Here is a 16,610-nt window from a genome sequence, read left to right as displayed (position 1 = left end):
GTACAGCAGACCTGGCTGCTGTAAGGTCAGCTTTGTATCCAGTGGAGTCCCTCAGGGGTGGGTACTGGGACCAGTGCTGTTCAACAAGGGCTGAAGGCACAGAGGGCACTGCCAGCAGGTGTGCTGGTGACAGCAAACTGGAAGGAGTGGCTGGCACCCCCTGCGGCTGTGCTGCATTCAGAGGAACCTGGACAGGCTGGAGAGCTGGGCAGGGAGAAATGGAATGAGATACAAGGACAAGGGTAGAGTCCTGCATCTGGGAAAGAGCAACCCCAGGGGCCAGAATAGGTTAGAGACTGACCTGTTAGAGAGTAGCTGTGGGGAAAGGGGTCTGGGGGTGCTGGTGGACAGAAGGATGCCCAGGAGCCAGCAGTGTGCCCTTGTGGTCAAGAAGGGCAAATTTACACCCTTGTACCATTTATTTACACCCTTGTACCATTTATTAACACCAAAACTCCTCATGTTTCCAGGCACTGCAGGTAAATGAAGATCAGCTTTAGATTCTGTTTGTCTGTTCAGCAGTGATTTAACTGCATTCACCTTCTCAAAGCAGCCATCAGCCTTGCCTTTGCTAGCAGGCACGACTAAAGCATCGTCACTCAGGCCATTGAGCAGAAGCAGTCAGCTGTTGGCTCAAGTGCTTCAGATAATCCACTGGTTTCTCAGCAGCCAGACCTCTCTCACATTGGCCAGGTTTTTGTATTCCAGGAGTTCTTTTCTGCAGGAATCAGTTCAGCATTCTGGTTGTAGTCTGGGGGAGGTGGGGTGGGAATCAACCTGTAGCTGCATCCAGTGTTGCCAAGTGCAGGTCAGGTGCCACACTGTACCCAGCATAGAGTTCCTTCACACTTCCACTAACAGCATCAGCCTGCAGAGGAGAAGGCTCCAGAGGGACCTCAGAGCTGCTGCCAGTGCCTGAAAGGATCCAGTAGGAAGGCTGCAGAGGGACTGCTCCTGAGGGTGCCTAGAGACAGGCCAAGGGGGAATGGTTTGGAGCTGAGGCGGAGCAGGGTTAGAGTGGAGCTGAGGAAGAAGTTGCTGAGTGTGAGGATGGTGAGAGTCTGGCCCAGGCTGCCCAGGGAGGCTGTGGCTGCCTCCTTGGTGGGGGTGCTGCAGGCCAGGCTGGATGAGGCCTTGATCATCTGAGTCTAGCTGAGAGGTGTCCCTGGGCATGGTGGGAAGGTTGGCGGAGATGATCTGCAATAACCCAGCCCGAGCCATTCTAGCAGTCCATGATAGACCTCTCTCTGTAGACATCTATGGTTAGTTCTTTTGTGCTGCAGATACAAAAGCAAGCAGATTCTTAGGTGAAACTGGAATGCAAACCACAGTGCAAGCAGGCTTTTGTATAGTGAACCTCACTGGCTTTGTCATCTGCACAATACTGCTCTTAGAAACCAGCCCCTGCTGCTTCACAGAGAAGAGCAAATACGTTTTCAGGAGATGGCTCTTTGGTTTGGTTTGGAGTTAGTTGTTTTGGGGTTTGGTGGGGTTTTTTGTGGGGGTAGTTTTTGTTTTGTTTTACTTGTGGCAAAAATAATCTGTGGCCATTTAAGATCTTTTCAGAGTTGTTTGAAGTTTGTCTTTTCTCCCTCGCTGCATTTTAATCTCATTTCTAATCCCTTAGCCCCCTTGATCAGTTCTTTAATGGCTTGCATTGGTTGCAGACACCTTGGTATTTGTCTCACAATTTCTAACGAGGAATCATAGAATCAACCAGGGTGGAAGAGACCTCCAAGAGCAGACTTTGGTTTCTTCCTTTAAATGCGCTTCATGCTAATGCGTTTCGCTGCCATGGCCTCTCGGTAGCTGTGATCAGTTTGCAGTTGGCTATTTCTCAGCTTAACTCAGTTCTGCTGTGTGGGAATGGTGTGATGTGGGGAGGAAGGCTTGCCCAGCTTGTTGAGCTCATGGGACAGATGCCTTTTGGGCATGGTCACACATGCTGTGCTGGAGAGGTTGCTGCGTGTCTGGTTGGCCGTGGAGCTTGTCTGTCAGTAAGAGCTCTCCAGGGCTGGTGCCAGTACAGGTTTGCCTACAGCAGGGTAACCTTGTCCCACCAGCAGAAAGCTTCTGTCGTTTGTATGCCTTTTCAGCAGCATACTCCAGTTGCTGTCAGTGGATCTCTGAGGCCATGGTTTAGCAGGGGCTGCCTCTCATTTCTTGCAAGCTTAGGGAACTAAAGCCCTGTTTAGTTGGAGTGGCAGCAGCGTGTGTGCAAGCTGCTGGGACTGCTGCTGCCTCACCAAACAGGTCGGCACACCCTCAGAGCTCTTCCTTGGCCTAGCTGGAGTCTCCCTCACAGTATTTTCTTAGCAGTGTGCACTGAAGAGGTGGAAGCATTTCACTTGGTTGTGTTTCTCACCAGGCTTGACTGGCACAGTCGCCCTGCCAGCTGTAGAGCCAGGAGCGGACACGCTGCTGCCACAGCCACAGTGAGGGCAAACCCTCCTGTGCCCCTGCAGACCAGAAGTCTTTGCTGCTGGGCAGGAGGGTACTTACTGACCTCCTCTGTGCTTTGTCCTCGGCCTCAGAGTCTCGACCCCTGTCGCTGCCTGTGAAAACCATGCTGAACTCATTGGAAAGCTGCAGAAGTGCTGAGGAGAGGATGAAGGAATTTATTGGAGTGGTGTGGAATGCAGTCAAGCGCCTCACACTTCAGGTAAGATGAAAAGGAAGTGACCCCCCCTGTCCCCCAAACTTTATGGCACTTTTTATGCATTCTACTGCTTTTTATTAGAGAGTTTTTAAAGGAGCTCCGAAGTTTATTGTCTTATTTCAGTAGTTTCAAAGTCTTAGAACATGAAGATTCAGATATAGATTTTGGGCCAATGAAGCAAAGAATGTTTTGGGTGTACAGTGTTAGCTTTCAGAAGTACTTTGGCTTCAAAGTGTTAGAGAGATTGAAAGTTTAAGTTCTGCATGAGCAAGAACTTCAGGCTTGTGACTTGGTTGCAGAAAATACTGAGGGTGAGGAGATGCTTTTGGTTAATCCTGTTTAGTTTTCAGCCAGCTCTTGCATTGCTGTTTCATGATTCATAGAATCAAGCAGGTTGGAAGAGAGCTCCAAGCTCAGCCAGCCCAACCTAGCACCCAGCCCTGGCCAATCAACCAGACCATGGCACTAAGTGCCCCAGCCAGCCTTGACTTCAACACCTCCAGCCACAGCCACTCCACCACCTCCCTGGGCAGCCCATTCCAATGCCAATCACTCTCTCTGCCAACAACTTCCTCCTAACATCCAGCCTAGACCTGCCCTGGCACAGCTTCAGGCTGTGTCCCCTTCTTCTGTCCCTGGCTGCCTGGCTGCAGAGCCCAACCCCACCTGGCTACAGCCTCCCTTCAGGTAGCTGCAGGCAGCAATGAGCTCTGCCCTGAGCCTCCTCTGCTGCAGGCTGCACCCCCCCAGCTCCCTCAGCCTCTCCTCACAGGGCTGTGCTCCAGGCCCCTCCCCAGCCTTACTGCCCTTCTCTCAACACCTTCTAGCACCTGGCCAGGTCCCTCTGCAGGGCTCTGCTACCCTCCAACAGCTCCACAGCTGCTCCTAGCTTGGTGTCATCTGCAAACTCACTGATGCTGGACTCAATGCCCTGCTCCAGATCATCACTAACAATGTTGAACAGGACTGTGCCCAGCACTGATCCCTGTGTCTCACCACTGGTGACAGCTGCCAGCTGGATGTGGCACCACTCACCACCACTCTCTGGGCCTGGCCCTCCAGCCAGTTCTTGACCCATATCAGAGTGAATCTGCCCAAGCCAGGAGCTGCCAGCTTGGCCAGGAGCTGCTTGTGGCAGGTGGTGTCAAAGGCTTTGCTGCAGTCCAGGTAGATCCATCCACAGCCTGCCCCACATTCACCAGGCAGGAACCTGATCGATTGTTTCCTTCATTTCTAACGTTGTGACTGTTGGAGATGAATGTGGCTGGATAAGGGGAGCCAGGGCAGAGCAGCTGCAGGCTGAGGGAAGCAGAGCATCTTTATTGTAGGGCTGGCTGCTACCTAGCACAGTCAGACCCCTTAGAGAAACAGGGCTTAGTCTGAGCTGTAATCAAAACAAGGACATAGTAATGAGGCTGAAGAGCTGGGAAATTTAATCAGGACTAAGATGTTCTGCTCATACCTTTTTCAAGGCAGCCTTCATCATCTGAACAGCCAACACAATGAATTGGTTTCTCTTTCAAGAGTGGTTAAGAGTCCGAGTTGCCAAATAGAGAATGAAGAGGTTAGCTTCCAGCTAGTGGGGCTTTGGGGAGGCTGAGCGCTGGTGACGAGGAGAGGCCCAGGTTTTGTCAGGAATTTGTGAGTAGAGCATCATTTACAACAGTTCTAGGAGGAGTGCTAGAATGGCTTAGGCTGGAAGGCACCTCAGAGATCATCTCCTCCAACCTCACCACTGTGGGCAGGGACAGCTCTCAACTAGACTCATGCAGCCTGGCCCCCAAGGAGGAAACATCCACAGCCTCCCTGGGCAGCCTGTGCCAGACTCTCAGCACCCTCACACTCAGCAACTTCTTCCTCAGCTCCACTCTAACCCTGCTCTGCCTCAGCTCCAAACCATTCCCCTTGGCCTGTCTCTATGCAGCCTCATGGAAGTCCCTTCTTCTGTGTTTCATCCTTATGCTTTGCTGATACTTGGTGAAAGAGCTGCCAGCATCTTGCCAGAAGGACATTACATCTTACCTGGGATAAGTTCCAGCAGACTCCAGGGAAACACCACAGCAAAAACCTGGGAAGATGCTTCCCAGCAATCACAAATCCTGCAGTCATCCTGCTGGGTGAAGTAGTGAGGCTTTGCTCTTCTTTGTCTTATTGCCTGGAGTCCCTCTGGCCATTTCAGTTAGGTATCTTTTCCAGGACACAGATGCAGTCACAGAGGGTTTTTGGCTAACTGGGCAGGCTGGAATTTGTACGAGGCAGTAGAGGCAAGGTGAGGGCTGCGAAGGCGACAGAGGGCAGGCGAAGGCTGTGACTCTGGTTTGCTGTCCCAGTGCAGTGTGATCTATTTCTGTTGTTAAACATTCACTTTATTACACACGTGACTATATTTCTGTGCTGAGTTCAGAGAGGTTTCTGTGTTATCATCTGGCATGAACGAGGCAAGTTTCCAGCCTGAAGCAGTGGTTAAATGGTGGAGCTTTTGGTTTTCTCTAAAGCTGGCTCCATGTTCCTGGATCTTCTGTGCACATGAGAGCCTGCAGTTGTCTTCAGCTAGAGCAGAACTTTGCCACTTAAAATCATCAAAGCATTATTCTTGCAGTGGAAGTTTGAGTAAATGTCTTTGGAAGCAAAGGAACTGGGAAGTTTGTTTTGGATCCAAGGCTGGTACTTACCTAACCCCACCCTGGCCTCCTCTGCATGAGGAGTTTGTGCACTGGGGTAGTGGTGAGGTGTTGGTGCTGAGGTGAAAAGAGTTTCCTACTGAGCTGCAGAGCTTTTGTTATGTAGTTGTTTTGGGGGTTTTCTGTGTGGCCTTGAAGCCTGTTTGGCAGCCACACTGAGCAGGAGGGGCACTTCTCACGTGCTTGCATCCCAATAGTTGCTGGAATGGTGGAGCAGTAGGCACACGGTTATTTTTGTCTGCTTGCTAGTGCTGGACTCCAGTGAGAACAGTGAAGGACCTGTATGGAAAGCAAATGAATTAATGAGTAATGCTGCAGTGAGTGCCAACCAAGAGTGTAATTATTACTTCTGAAGCCTAGCCACATATTCCACAGGCCTGGAAGTACCCCTGAACCTGACTTTTAAATTGGGTGTTTCCTGAAATTATTGCAAATATGATTTCCTTAAAAGCATGGAACCTGAAGAGGATTGTAGTCAAAGTGCAGCACTGATCCAGAGAGCAGAACTGCAAGGCTGAGCTGGGCCAGAGCTCCTGTTCTCGGGGCAGTGGGCTGCAGTGGGCTCGGGAGGAGACCCTCTGAGCGGCGAGGGGGCAGTGCCAGCTGTCAGCAGTTGCTGAGCACTTCCGAGCCAGGCTGCCTGCTTACCTTGGTGCAGACTGGCACGACAGAAAAAGGAAGACTTGTCCATAACTGAATAAAAACCTGTTGAACTGAGGCCCCCTTGCAGAAAGCTGGGAGTGCTGCTAGTGCTGAGGTGCTGTGCTGGGAGCTAAGGCACTGCAGCTGGCCCTTGGGGTGCTCCTTTGCCTGTGCCTTCGTTGTCCTGTGGATCTCGTACTCAGTGTGCTCAGCTTTGCAGTAAGGACATTCTTACTACAGCTGACTTCAAAACGTGGCTGCCTGTTTCAGCTCTGACAGTGTGCCTGGCTCGCCTGCACGTGCTCTGTTCTGGTGGGGCTAGCTTGGGTGTCGGGGGCTGAGGAAGTCTTTCAGGGGGGACCACAGCATGAGCTGCAGGTGAGATGTGTAAGCAGAGCTCTCTGCAGTCTGGGGCCTCATTGTGATTACGTTTGGCTGTATTTTGTACCTGAAGGTCCCAGAACAACACCTTTCTGCCTCGCTTCCAAAGTGATGCTCAATGCAGAGAGACCTCTTCCCAGGAGATGCTTTGTGGTCATCTGCAGTGCCTCTGACTGGGTTGTACAGCTGTAAATTGTGGCTCAGGGAAGGGAATCACCTCGAGGTATCACTACCAGGAAAGGTTAAGAACACTTGTGCCACCTGCCCCTCTTCATTGCACTTGTGCCAGCTAAGCACCAAGCTGCAGCAGGCAGAGAACATCTCCTGTGAGGCCAGGCTGAGGCAGCTGGGGCTGGCAGCTGGCAGCAGAGCAGCCTGAGGGCTGCCCTCAGTGTGTGCTAAAGCTGTGCAGGGCAGTGTCGGGAGGACGCAGCCAGGCTCTGCTCAGGGCTGTGCAGTGACAGCACAAGGGGCACTGGGGACAAGCTGGGGCAGAGCAGGTGCCAGGGGAACAGGAGGGGGAACTTTGTCCCTGTGAGGGTGTGAGAGCCCTGGAGCAGGCTGCCCAGAGAGGCTGTGGAGTCTCCTGCTCTGGAGCCTTTCCAAGCCCACCTGGATGTGTTCCTGTGTGCCCTGCCCTGGGTGCTGCTGCCCTGGCAGGGGCTTGGGCTGGCTGATCTCTGGAGGTTGCTCCCAAGCCCTGGCGTTCTGCGGTGCTGTGGTAACTATTGGTGTCACTTTGTTTCATTCCTGCCCATCTACACCCCTGGTAGGAAAACCAAATAATTGTGCAGGATGTATTTCACTCTTCTTTCCCTCCAGCAATGTTCTCTGGTTATAAAATATGAGTTAAAAATACTCCCATTTCTTCCCCTGACTTAATCCATTCCTTTCTATACCACAGAGTCTTAAAGTCCTGGCACTTCTGGAGGGTTCTGTGCTGGTGAAAGCTGAAGGCAGCATGTTTGCATAACTTCTTAAAAATAGAAGGGAAAATACTGCTGACTTCATTGGTTTATCATCTGTGTGTTACTTAGCATGGGTAGGCCTTGACATAACAGAAATGAAAATAGGGAGTGATTCTGGTTCAGGAATTTGTAATAATTCCCTCTCTTTAGCACATGAATGTGTTCAGTGCTGGCACAGGAACACGTTGCTACCAAAACTGAAACAGGATCCCTGCAACAGCAAGGATGTTGCCATGGAAAAATGAAGTAACACTGAGTGCAGCTGTGAGGCATTAATGAATAGGATATTTTTTTAAAGATCATTTGTGTTTGGTGTGGCTTGGAGGGTCCCAACCAGATGGTTTCCATGAACAGGATCTGACCCCCAGCTTGAGGACTTCTTACTGGCAGATTACTTCATTTTCTTTCCCTTGGATTGTCAGATCCTTACATTAATACAAGATTTACTGCTGCAGATTTATACTTGGTTACATAAATCAGGCCCATTTCACATGGAACTCACCATTTTGGACATACACTTTAACAGTCCTTTTAAAAGTGTAAAAAGATTTATAGGATGGCTTTAATATATGCCACTGATGGATTTAATTGGAAGAGTTTGGGCTACAGCTATTGTGCAGCCCTCTCTGGCCGGTGGAGGGTCTGCAGCAGAGTTCTCACCTCTGCCCGCATGCAGTCCCACCAGCTGAGAGCGGCTCCCCCTTCCTTCCCTGGGGCAGGGCTGCAGCCTCTCAGGCAACTGCACAGACTCCCCTGAAGCTGGTGGCCGTGTGGGAGCAGATCTGCAGCTGAGAGGCTCAGCAGGTGCAAATTCAGTTTTGCACTCATTGGGCCCTTCTGTAGCTGCAGTAGTTGCTGATCTGCCCTCAGCCGCGGGGCTTTGCCGTCTGCTCCGTGTGTCCTGCAGTGATGGCTCTACAGAAAAGCCTCCAGGCCTTTAGAAATAGCAACTTTAAAGGGAGCACAAATCAGCAAACCCTACCTGTAAGCAGAACGCCAGGGCTTGGGAGGGACCTCCAGAGATCAGCCAGCCCAAGCCCCTGCCAGGGCAGCAGCACCCAGGGCAGGGCACGCAGAACACATCCAGGTGGGGTTGGCAGGAGACTCCACAGCCTCTCTGGGCAGCCTGCTCCAGGGCTCTACCACCCTCACAGGGACAAAGTTCCCCTTCCCGCTCCCCTGGCACCTGCTCTGCCCCAGCTTGCCCCCAGTGCCCCTTGTGCTGTCACTGCACAGCCCTGAGCAGAGCCTGGCTGCGTCCTCCCGACACTGCCCTGCACAGCTTTAGCACACACTGAGGGCAGCCCTCAGGCTGCTCTGCTGCCAGCTGCCAGCCCCAGCTGCCTCAGCCTGGCCTCACAGGAGATGTTCTCTGCCTGCTGCAGCTTGGGGGCTCTGGGCTGGGCTCTCTGAAGGGTGCAATACTATCATGAATCCCCTCAAAATTCACGGTCCAACTTCTTCTCAGTTGTTTGAAGATGAATGGAAAGAAGCTGCTTAGGTAGAGGAAATTCCCTCAGTAGTTTGGAGGAGCAGAGGTGTTGTGATTCCCTTGCAGTATTCTTGAGACAGCAAAGCAAAATGCAGCAAAGATGGCCTAAAGAGCTTGTCTGGGGCACAAAGCTGCACTGAACTGTCAATGAGGTGTAAAACCTCTGCTAAGTATTGAGATCTGGACGTTGGGAGATGTCTTCTGTGGATCCTGCTGCTGGTGAGGTGATGAGGTGTGGCATCTCTCCAGGCTGGTGGAGTTTGTGGGTTATTATTCCTGTGTGGCTTGTGCATCCAGGCAGCATTTGCTGTTCATCACTGCAGAGAGACAGATGGAATGGGTGGTTTGTTCTGAGCTGTTTACTGGGCACAGGCACTGATAAAGCAGAGGTGACACTGCTCAGAATTCCTTTTGCCATCTCTTTATCATCTTCCCGCAGTGGCTTGACCTGCAGCGTGCTGCTAACAGAGCAGAGAACGATCTCCTGTGTCCCTGAGAAAATCCCTGCAGAGTGACACAATGACTGATTTAGCAGGGGAAAGCAGCCAGGGCCAGAGCTCTCACATCTGTAACAATACACCCCTGCTTTGCATCCAGTCTAAATAAAGTACCCTCTGCACCCTTGGATCAATAAACTGCTTATCAAAGATGTAATTAACTTCATCTCACAACTCACACTAGAAACAAACACAGCCCTCGTCTAACAATGTATTTATTTTTGCACAATTCTGCTGGAGGTTTTGCTGCAGTGAATTGCTGTCAGGTTGTCTAAGCAAAAGGGCACACAAGTGCTGAAGCTGAGATGAATATCTGGGTTCTCCCTGGCCTGGCACTGGCCTTGTGCTGCAGGGACATTCCAGCTCTTCAGCAGCTCACTCTTGTGCTCTTGGTAGGACTATGAGCCTCAGGGGGAGGATGTGCAGTACAGACCTGGGTTACCAGTTTTAAGATGTGATGTCTTTAGAATCACAGAATCAACCAGGCTGGAAGAGAGCTCCAAACTCACCCAGCCCAACCTAGCACCCAGCCCTGGCCAATCAACCAGACCATGGCACTAAGTGCCCCAGCCAGGCTTGGCTTCAACACCTCCAGCCACGGCCACTCCACCACCTCCCTGGACAGCCCATTCCAGTGCCAATCACTCTCTCTGCCAACAACTTCCTCCTAACATCCAGCCTAGACCTCCCCTGGCACAGCTTGAGACTGTGTCCCCTTGTTCTGTTGCTGGGTGCCTGGCAGCAGAGCCCAACCCCACCTGGCTACAGCCTCCCTTCAGGGAGCTGCAGACAGCAATGAGCTCTGCCCTGAGCCTCCTCTGCTGCAGGCGGCACACTCCCAGATTCTGTGACTCTCCTCAGACCCCACCTGCAGTCCTGGGGGCAGTTCTGGAGTCTCCAGCACAAGCAGGACATGGAAGTGTTTGAGTCAGTGCAGAGGAGGCCACCAAGATGCTCAGAGTGCTGCAGCAGCTCTGTTCTGAGGACAGGCTGAGAGAGTTGGGGCTGTGCAGCCTGGAGAAGAGAAGGCTTGGAGGAGACCTTGGAATGGCCTTGCAGTAACTGAAGGGGGCTCCTGGAAGGCTGTGGAGGGACTATTGACAAGGTCTGGTAATGCCAGGATGAGGAGGAATGGGTTTGAAGTGGCAGAGAAGAGATTGAAACTGGATGTTAGGAGAGGGTTCTTTGCAGGGAGGGTGGTGAGACACTGGCACAGGTTGTCCAGGGGGGTTGTAGAGCACAGAAGCACAGAATGTGATCACATGTTGTGCTTCTGTGCTCCACAGCCTCCCTGGAGGTGTTCAAGACCAGGTTGGATGAGGCCTTGAGTGACCTGTTCTAGTGGGAGTTGTCCTTGCCTGTGGCTGGGGGTTGGCACTGGCTGAGCTCTGAGCTCCCTTCCAATGTAAACCACTCTATGATTAATCAGCCGTAGCGGATGGGTGACTTGAGGCTTTGGAGCAGGATGCCTGCTCCACGCGGGGGTAGGCAATGGTAATCTGTTTGTGACAGCTCTCTCCTGGCTTTGTTTTTCCCAGCTTGAAGTGCAGTCCTGCTGTGTGTTCCTGCCCAACGAGAGCCTGCCATCCCCGAGCACCATCGTGTCAGGCGACATCCCTGGCACGGTGAGGAGCTGGTACCACGGGCAGGCCAGCATGCCGGGCACGCTCGTCATCTGCTTGCCCCAGGTAAAGGTGATGAGTGCTGGACACAAACACATGGAGCCACTGCAGGAAATCCCATTTGTTGTGCTGAGAGCCATCCTGGAAGAAGGTAATGTGGTAAAGCTTCCTCTTTCATTTCCACTTTTTGCTGTTGTGAGAATGGTCTTTGCCTTGGAGCGCCTCAGGTGTTGTGCTGCTTTGGTAGCAGTGTTGGGTGTTGGTGGTGGCTACAGGTACAGTAAGGTTTGCCCCATGGGGATTAACGTGGAGCTCGTCATCAGAGAGCCTGTGCTGCGATTCCAGAGCCACAGAATGGCCCAGGTTGGACGGGGCAGGAGAGGTGCACCTTTACCTCCTTTGGCTTTGGCATCTGAGTTGCTGCCTGACAGCTACGAGCAGTCAGTGAGGTGCAACAGGAGGTGGCAGTGAGTTGGGAATTCCAAGACAGAATTAAAGCAGGTCAGGAAAATCTTCTTGTGCCACTTTGCTAGCAAACAAACAAACCCAACTCAAACCCACGACCACCCAACCCAGAAGCCACCATCACCTCAGAGGTGACCTTCAGAGTGGGCACTGGGAAGAGGCTCTTTACTGAGACTGTGGTCATCAGTGGAACAGGTCCACAGGGAAGTGGTGCCATGACCTGGTATCCCCAGGCAGCAGAGGAGGTCCTGTTAAGATTCCAAAATTCCCTTGGAGTAAATTAAAGCAAACCAGCACTGAATACCTGATGAGTTGGGTTTGTTAGAGCCTGTGGAAACTCTGAGTGATGGACTGGAGCAGAGCAAAAAGGCTTTGGGGGAAAGGAAAAGGAAAAAGGGGAAGGAGAGAGGGAAAGGGAAAGGAAGGAGGCGAGAAAGAGGAAGTGGAAGAGGATCCTTTATATACTGGAAGTAGAGATGCGACCAAGTGAAAGGGGAAAACAGAAAGGAAGCAAAAAGCAGGAGAAAGAAAGGTAGGTGAAGGCAGATGTGTTTTTTCCTAACAGCTTTCACGAGGAGGGATCTAATTTGTTAATCACAGTGACAGATAAAAGATAAATGTGACCAAAGTCTTTGGGTTGTTTCAAACTGATGGTGTAATGAAAACCGTTTCTGAGAAGAAGAAGTCATTTGAATTCTGTCAGATGCAGATTTGCAGGAGAGATGCTAGCGAGGGAAGGGAATCCCATTGGTTGTGCTAGAGCCTGTGGTAAGGAATTTGTGTGTGTGTGGCTCTGTGCTCCGGGAGTAATGCCAAACAGAAGTTCTCACAGCCTCGATGTTGCTGCTTCCCTGGTGGAGCTGTAGCCGAAACTCCCCCTTACACAGGCTGTTACCAACAGGGTGTTCAGAGTTTTCTGGTCCCTGTCTTTGTTTCTCCCCAGGTAGATGGCAGTGGTTTTGATGCACTTTTCCTGGGGCAATCTCTTGCTTTGCCTCCTGTCACTGTAGAAGACTCCAGAGTCAGACTGGTGTCCTTGAGGTGTGTCACCAGCTCTCTGAAGTGATATTTGCTCAGCATTGCTTTCCCTGGAGGCTGTTACTGTGTTTTTTTTCAGTAATTCCCCCTTTTAAAAGGAAGAGGTAAGCAGAAGTCTGACTTTGGACAAGCTCTGTGCTCACTCCTGCATTTTTGTCCTTAGATGAAGGGGCGGAGGAGGAGGAAAAAGCAGCATAGTTATGCTGTCACCTGGGGATCTTGCATCCTGCTCAGGTACTTACTGACCTGAGACGTCAGCGTGCTGCAAAAGTAGATGACTCAACAGCCCCCAGTCCACACCTGCCATTTGTTTGCAGAGCTCTGGAACATTCCTGAGGTCATTGTAGTTTGCAGGGATACTAACAAGAACATTCTGAACACAGGACTAAGATTCAGAAACCTTCCCTCAGCCACACCAAGTACTGCACAGCCAGAAACGCGCTGGGCGATGTGGAGAGCAGGAGGTCCTGCTGAACTTCAGTAGCAACTGCAACTGAATCACTTCTTGAAAGGCATTAAGTGATGTGGTTGTCTTTAGAGTTCAGATCAATCAGACAGCAGGTCCCTGTGGCTGTGTGCTCTGAGGATATTAAACCAGAATCACAGAACCATGGAACGGCCCAAGTTGAAAGGAGCCTTGGATCTGGTGCAAAGTTGAAGGGCAAGGGATGCTCCTGGCCAAGCTGGCAGCTCCTGGCTTGGACAGATTCACTCTGAGATGGGTCAAGAACTGGCTGGAGGGCTGGGCCCAGAGAGTGGTGGTGAATGGTGCCACAGCCAGCCTGAAGCTGGCACTAATGGTGTGCCTCAGGGATCAGTGCTGGACACAGTCCTGTTCAATGTCTTTATTGATGATCTGGAGCAGAGCATTGAGTCCAGCATCAGTAAGTTTACAGATGACATCAAGCTAGGTGTGGAGCTGTTGGGGGGTAGGAGAGCCCCACAGAGGGACCTGGCCAAGCTGGATGGGTGGGCAGAGGCCAAGGGGATGAGGATTCTGCACTTTGGCCACAACAACCCCAAGCAGCACTCCAGGCTGGGGCCAGAGTGGCTGAGAGCAGCCAGGCAGAGAGGGACCTGGGGGTGCTGGGAGAGAGGAGCTGAAGATGAGGCAGCAGTGCCCAGGAGGGCAGCAGAGCCAATGGCAGTGGTAGGATAGGAAAATAAATTGAAGACATGAGGGGAACTAAAATGTTTCTTCAGGCAGAGCACTGAGACTAATAGCGAGGGCATTTCTGGTGTCTGTGAGATCTTTCTGTGCTTAGAAGCTTACATTTTTCATTGAGAATCTTTTCCTGGCTTCCACTTTTTCAGATGAAGTTCCTGTGTTGCTGTCTGTAGTTTGCTCACCCTACTTCAGTCCTTTCTCTCTCTATAGCTGTTGGTTGGGGGTTAATTTACTTTATTTTTATTTGTCTGCCACCTTCTCTTCTGATTCCTTGGGTTTAGGGCATTAGATTAGTTTGGACTCTTTTTATCCATTGCTCCAGGCCCTTATCCTAAAAAACGAGACCAAATAATCCTCTGAATTTTGGTGCAGGAAGGAGAACTTGTCTCCATCTTTTCCTCCAAGTGAATGTGCTCTATACAAAGACAGTTTCAGCCTAGGCTGAGGTTTGTTGGTGCTCACCAGGCCTGGATCTGAGACTGCCTGCAGCGGCCGCTAGGTTGCTGAGTTGGGGCAGGCAGTTCCTCAGCTGCTGTGATGCTGGTAGCAAGTGGAGAGCAGTCTCGGGAGACTCCTTTCTGAGGGAGACCACAGAAAGCAAGAAGACTGCTTTGAAGTCAGTGTAGTAGGTGGGGCTGGCACAGCTTGGGGTTAAAATCCTCAGTGGCTTTTAATTGTTACAGAGCTGTGAAAGATGAGCTGCTGCGGTTTGGATCTGGAGGGGTGGAATGGAGTGGGTGCTTGAGCAATATTTGTGTGCTTTCAGGGTCGGTGTAGTGGTGGTCGATTGCACTTGCTGATGGTGGGGAGATGGAGTAGATGATCTCCAAGGTCCCTTCCCACCTAGGCCAGTCTGTGATTCTAAGGGGGCTTAGCACAACTCCGTGGAGGAAAGGACAGCCTCGTTTTCACGATTCAAGTATTGAGCTGTTTTCCCTTCTTGTTGATCATTAGGTGATGCTTTCCCCTGGACGATCAGCCTGCATCATTTCAGTGTGTATACCCTCCTTGGGCAGCAGATGACACTGAACTTAGTGGAGCCAATGGGCTGCACATCTACTTTAGCTGTTACTTCACAGAAGCTGCTTGCTTCGGGGCCAGAATCCAGACACTCATTTGTTGTCTGCCTCCACGTCGACCTTGAGTGCCTTGAAATAAAGTGCTCCAACCCCCAGGTCAGTGCATTTAATTGATTTATGAAAGCAAGCCCAGAGCCACTGGGTTTAAGCACAGTCCTTCTGCACTTGGTGGAAGAGGGTTTCTTCTGTCTTCATTGTTTCTTTAACTGGACTGTCAAGAGGAAGGTGCTTAGATGAGGGTTCCCTTTGAAGGTCTCTCAAGTTTGGTAACTCAAACTCTTTCAGAATGTAATAGCCACAGTACAAATGCATCTCCTGGCTGGTGGAGTGAAATGAATTGCAGATGTGCCATTAAATGCCAGGCTGCTGCTCTGCTGTCCCTGTGCATTCAGAGATTGAAGTGGTTCCATGCCATTTTTTTTACCATATTTTCCTAGAACTACCTTTTTTTTTTCCTAACATGAAATGCTTCTTAGGCAAACAATGGTGGCCTGCAGTAGGGGGTTAAAACCCAAACCAATGCATGCATGTGAACACAGGTCACCCCCTCTAGCTCCGTGGCAATCACATTAGAGTGAAAGGCTAAAATGAAGTTGTGCTGTGCAATATCAGACCAAAGAGAATCAGAATTGCTTGGGAGAAGAGAAGGGGAGAAGAGACCAGCCCCACTCTCCTCCAATCTTTCGGGGAACTGCAGAGAGCAATGAGGTCTCCCTCAGCCTTCTCTTCTCCAGACAGAACAGCCCCAGCTCCCTCAGCTGCTCCTTGCATGATGCCCTCCAAACCCCTCAGCAGCCTCATTGCTCTTCTCTGGACACCCTCCAGTCCCTCAAGATCTCTCCCATGCTGTAGTGCCCAGAACTGAACCCAGTACTCAGCTGTGGCCTCACCAGGGCTGAGTTCAGGGACACCATTACTGCCCTGCTCCTGCTGGACACTGGCTTTGATCCAGGCCAATCCTGTTGTCTTAAAAGATGTCCTTGCACACTGTGACAGTGTTCATTTACTGGAGTATTGTTATGGCAGTTGTGTCCAAAAGGGTGCAAATGAGCTGAGTCTGATGAAGGCTCCTAAGCTGTATGTTCTCCCTTACTCCTGCCTTGCCTGTTCCTTCTGCTTGACTAATGCAAAGACAAAAGCCAAACCCCATCAGTCTTCAACCAGGTGTTCAGGCCAGAAGATGGCAAATAAAGAGCATTTGATGGTTACAGATTGAGGGCAGAGCTGCTATGAAACTTGACTCTTCAGAATGACAGGCTGTGTTTTGTCTGTGGGTGGCAGCCCTGAGGCAGGTGGTCGTTGGTGCACTTGGTAAGTGGTAGCAAAGGTGAGGTGTTTTACTGTATGTGCATTGTGATTTCATCTGAAACCCTCTTCTGGTGGTTGCAGCCATTTACAGCCCCCAGGCATTTCCAGTGTGCAAAACTGCCAGGATATTGCCCCTGGTTGTAGCTCTCAGCTTGGCAGTCATGTGCTGTTTTTGAAGTACAAAGTGCTGTAACATGCTGAACTCCACAGATTATGCCAAGTAGTGGAACCTTTCTGAGTCAGTGGTGATTCTGCTGCAGAGGAGAGGTGGAAGCAGTGAGAGAGGGAAGCTGCTTGACAGATAATAACTCTGCTAATCCTGGTTTTGTCATGCTGGTTTTTCTCTCCTGAGCAGAGTGTGATAAAAATAATGATGCTAACTGCTGTGTTATGAAGAAGGGAGGCCTTACATTAGCTTTGGAGGGACCTTAGAGCTGCCTACTGATAGCTGAAGGGATGCTGCAGGAAGGCAGTAGAGGGACTGCTCCTGAGGATGTCTAGAGAGAGGTCAAGGGGGAATGCTGAGGCTGAGAACACTGAAGAAGTTCTTCAGTGTGGAGGTGGTGAGGTTCTGACACAGGCTGCCCAGGGAGGCTGTGACTGCCCCCTT

At 51.1% G+C, this 16,610-nt stretch overlaps 1 protein-coding gene across 6 annotated transcripts in view; it reads left to right on the top strand.

Annotated features, from left to right (window-relative positions):
• VPS13B (vacuolar protein sorting 13 homolog B) overlaps positions 1-16,610 on the top strand; it is a 333,604-nt gene that overhangs the window by 152,539 nt on the left and 164,455 nt on the right. For all 6 annotated transcript variants that reach the window (XR_010304753.1, XM_064154029.1, XM_064154027.1 and 3 more), the window contains exons 22-24: positions 2,535-2,662; positions 10,859-11,093; positions 14,568-14,788. Coding sequence is in view for 5 of the 6 variants with exons in the window: in XM_064154029.1 (XP_064010099.1) it covers positions 2,535-2,662; positions 10,859-11,093; positions 14,568-14,788 (584 nt within the window). In the remaining variant the exon portion in view is untranslated. The remainder of the gene's footprint in view (positions 1-2,534; positions 2,663-10,858; positions 11,094-14,567; positions 14,789-16,610) is intronic.

The sequence above is a fragment of the Pogoniulus pusillus genome, chromosome 14 (genome assembly GCF_015220805.1).
Source record: "Pogoniulus pusillus isolate bPogPus1 chromosome 14, bPogPus1.pri, whole genome shotgun sequence".
Taxonomy (NCBI): Eukaryota; Metazoa; Chordata; class Aves; order Piciformes; family Lybiidae; genus Pogoniulus; species Pogoniulus pusillus.
This window is presented reverse-complemented; position numbering and strand designations above follow the sequence as displayed.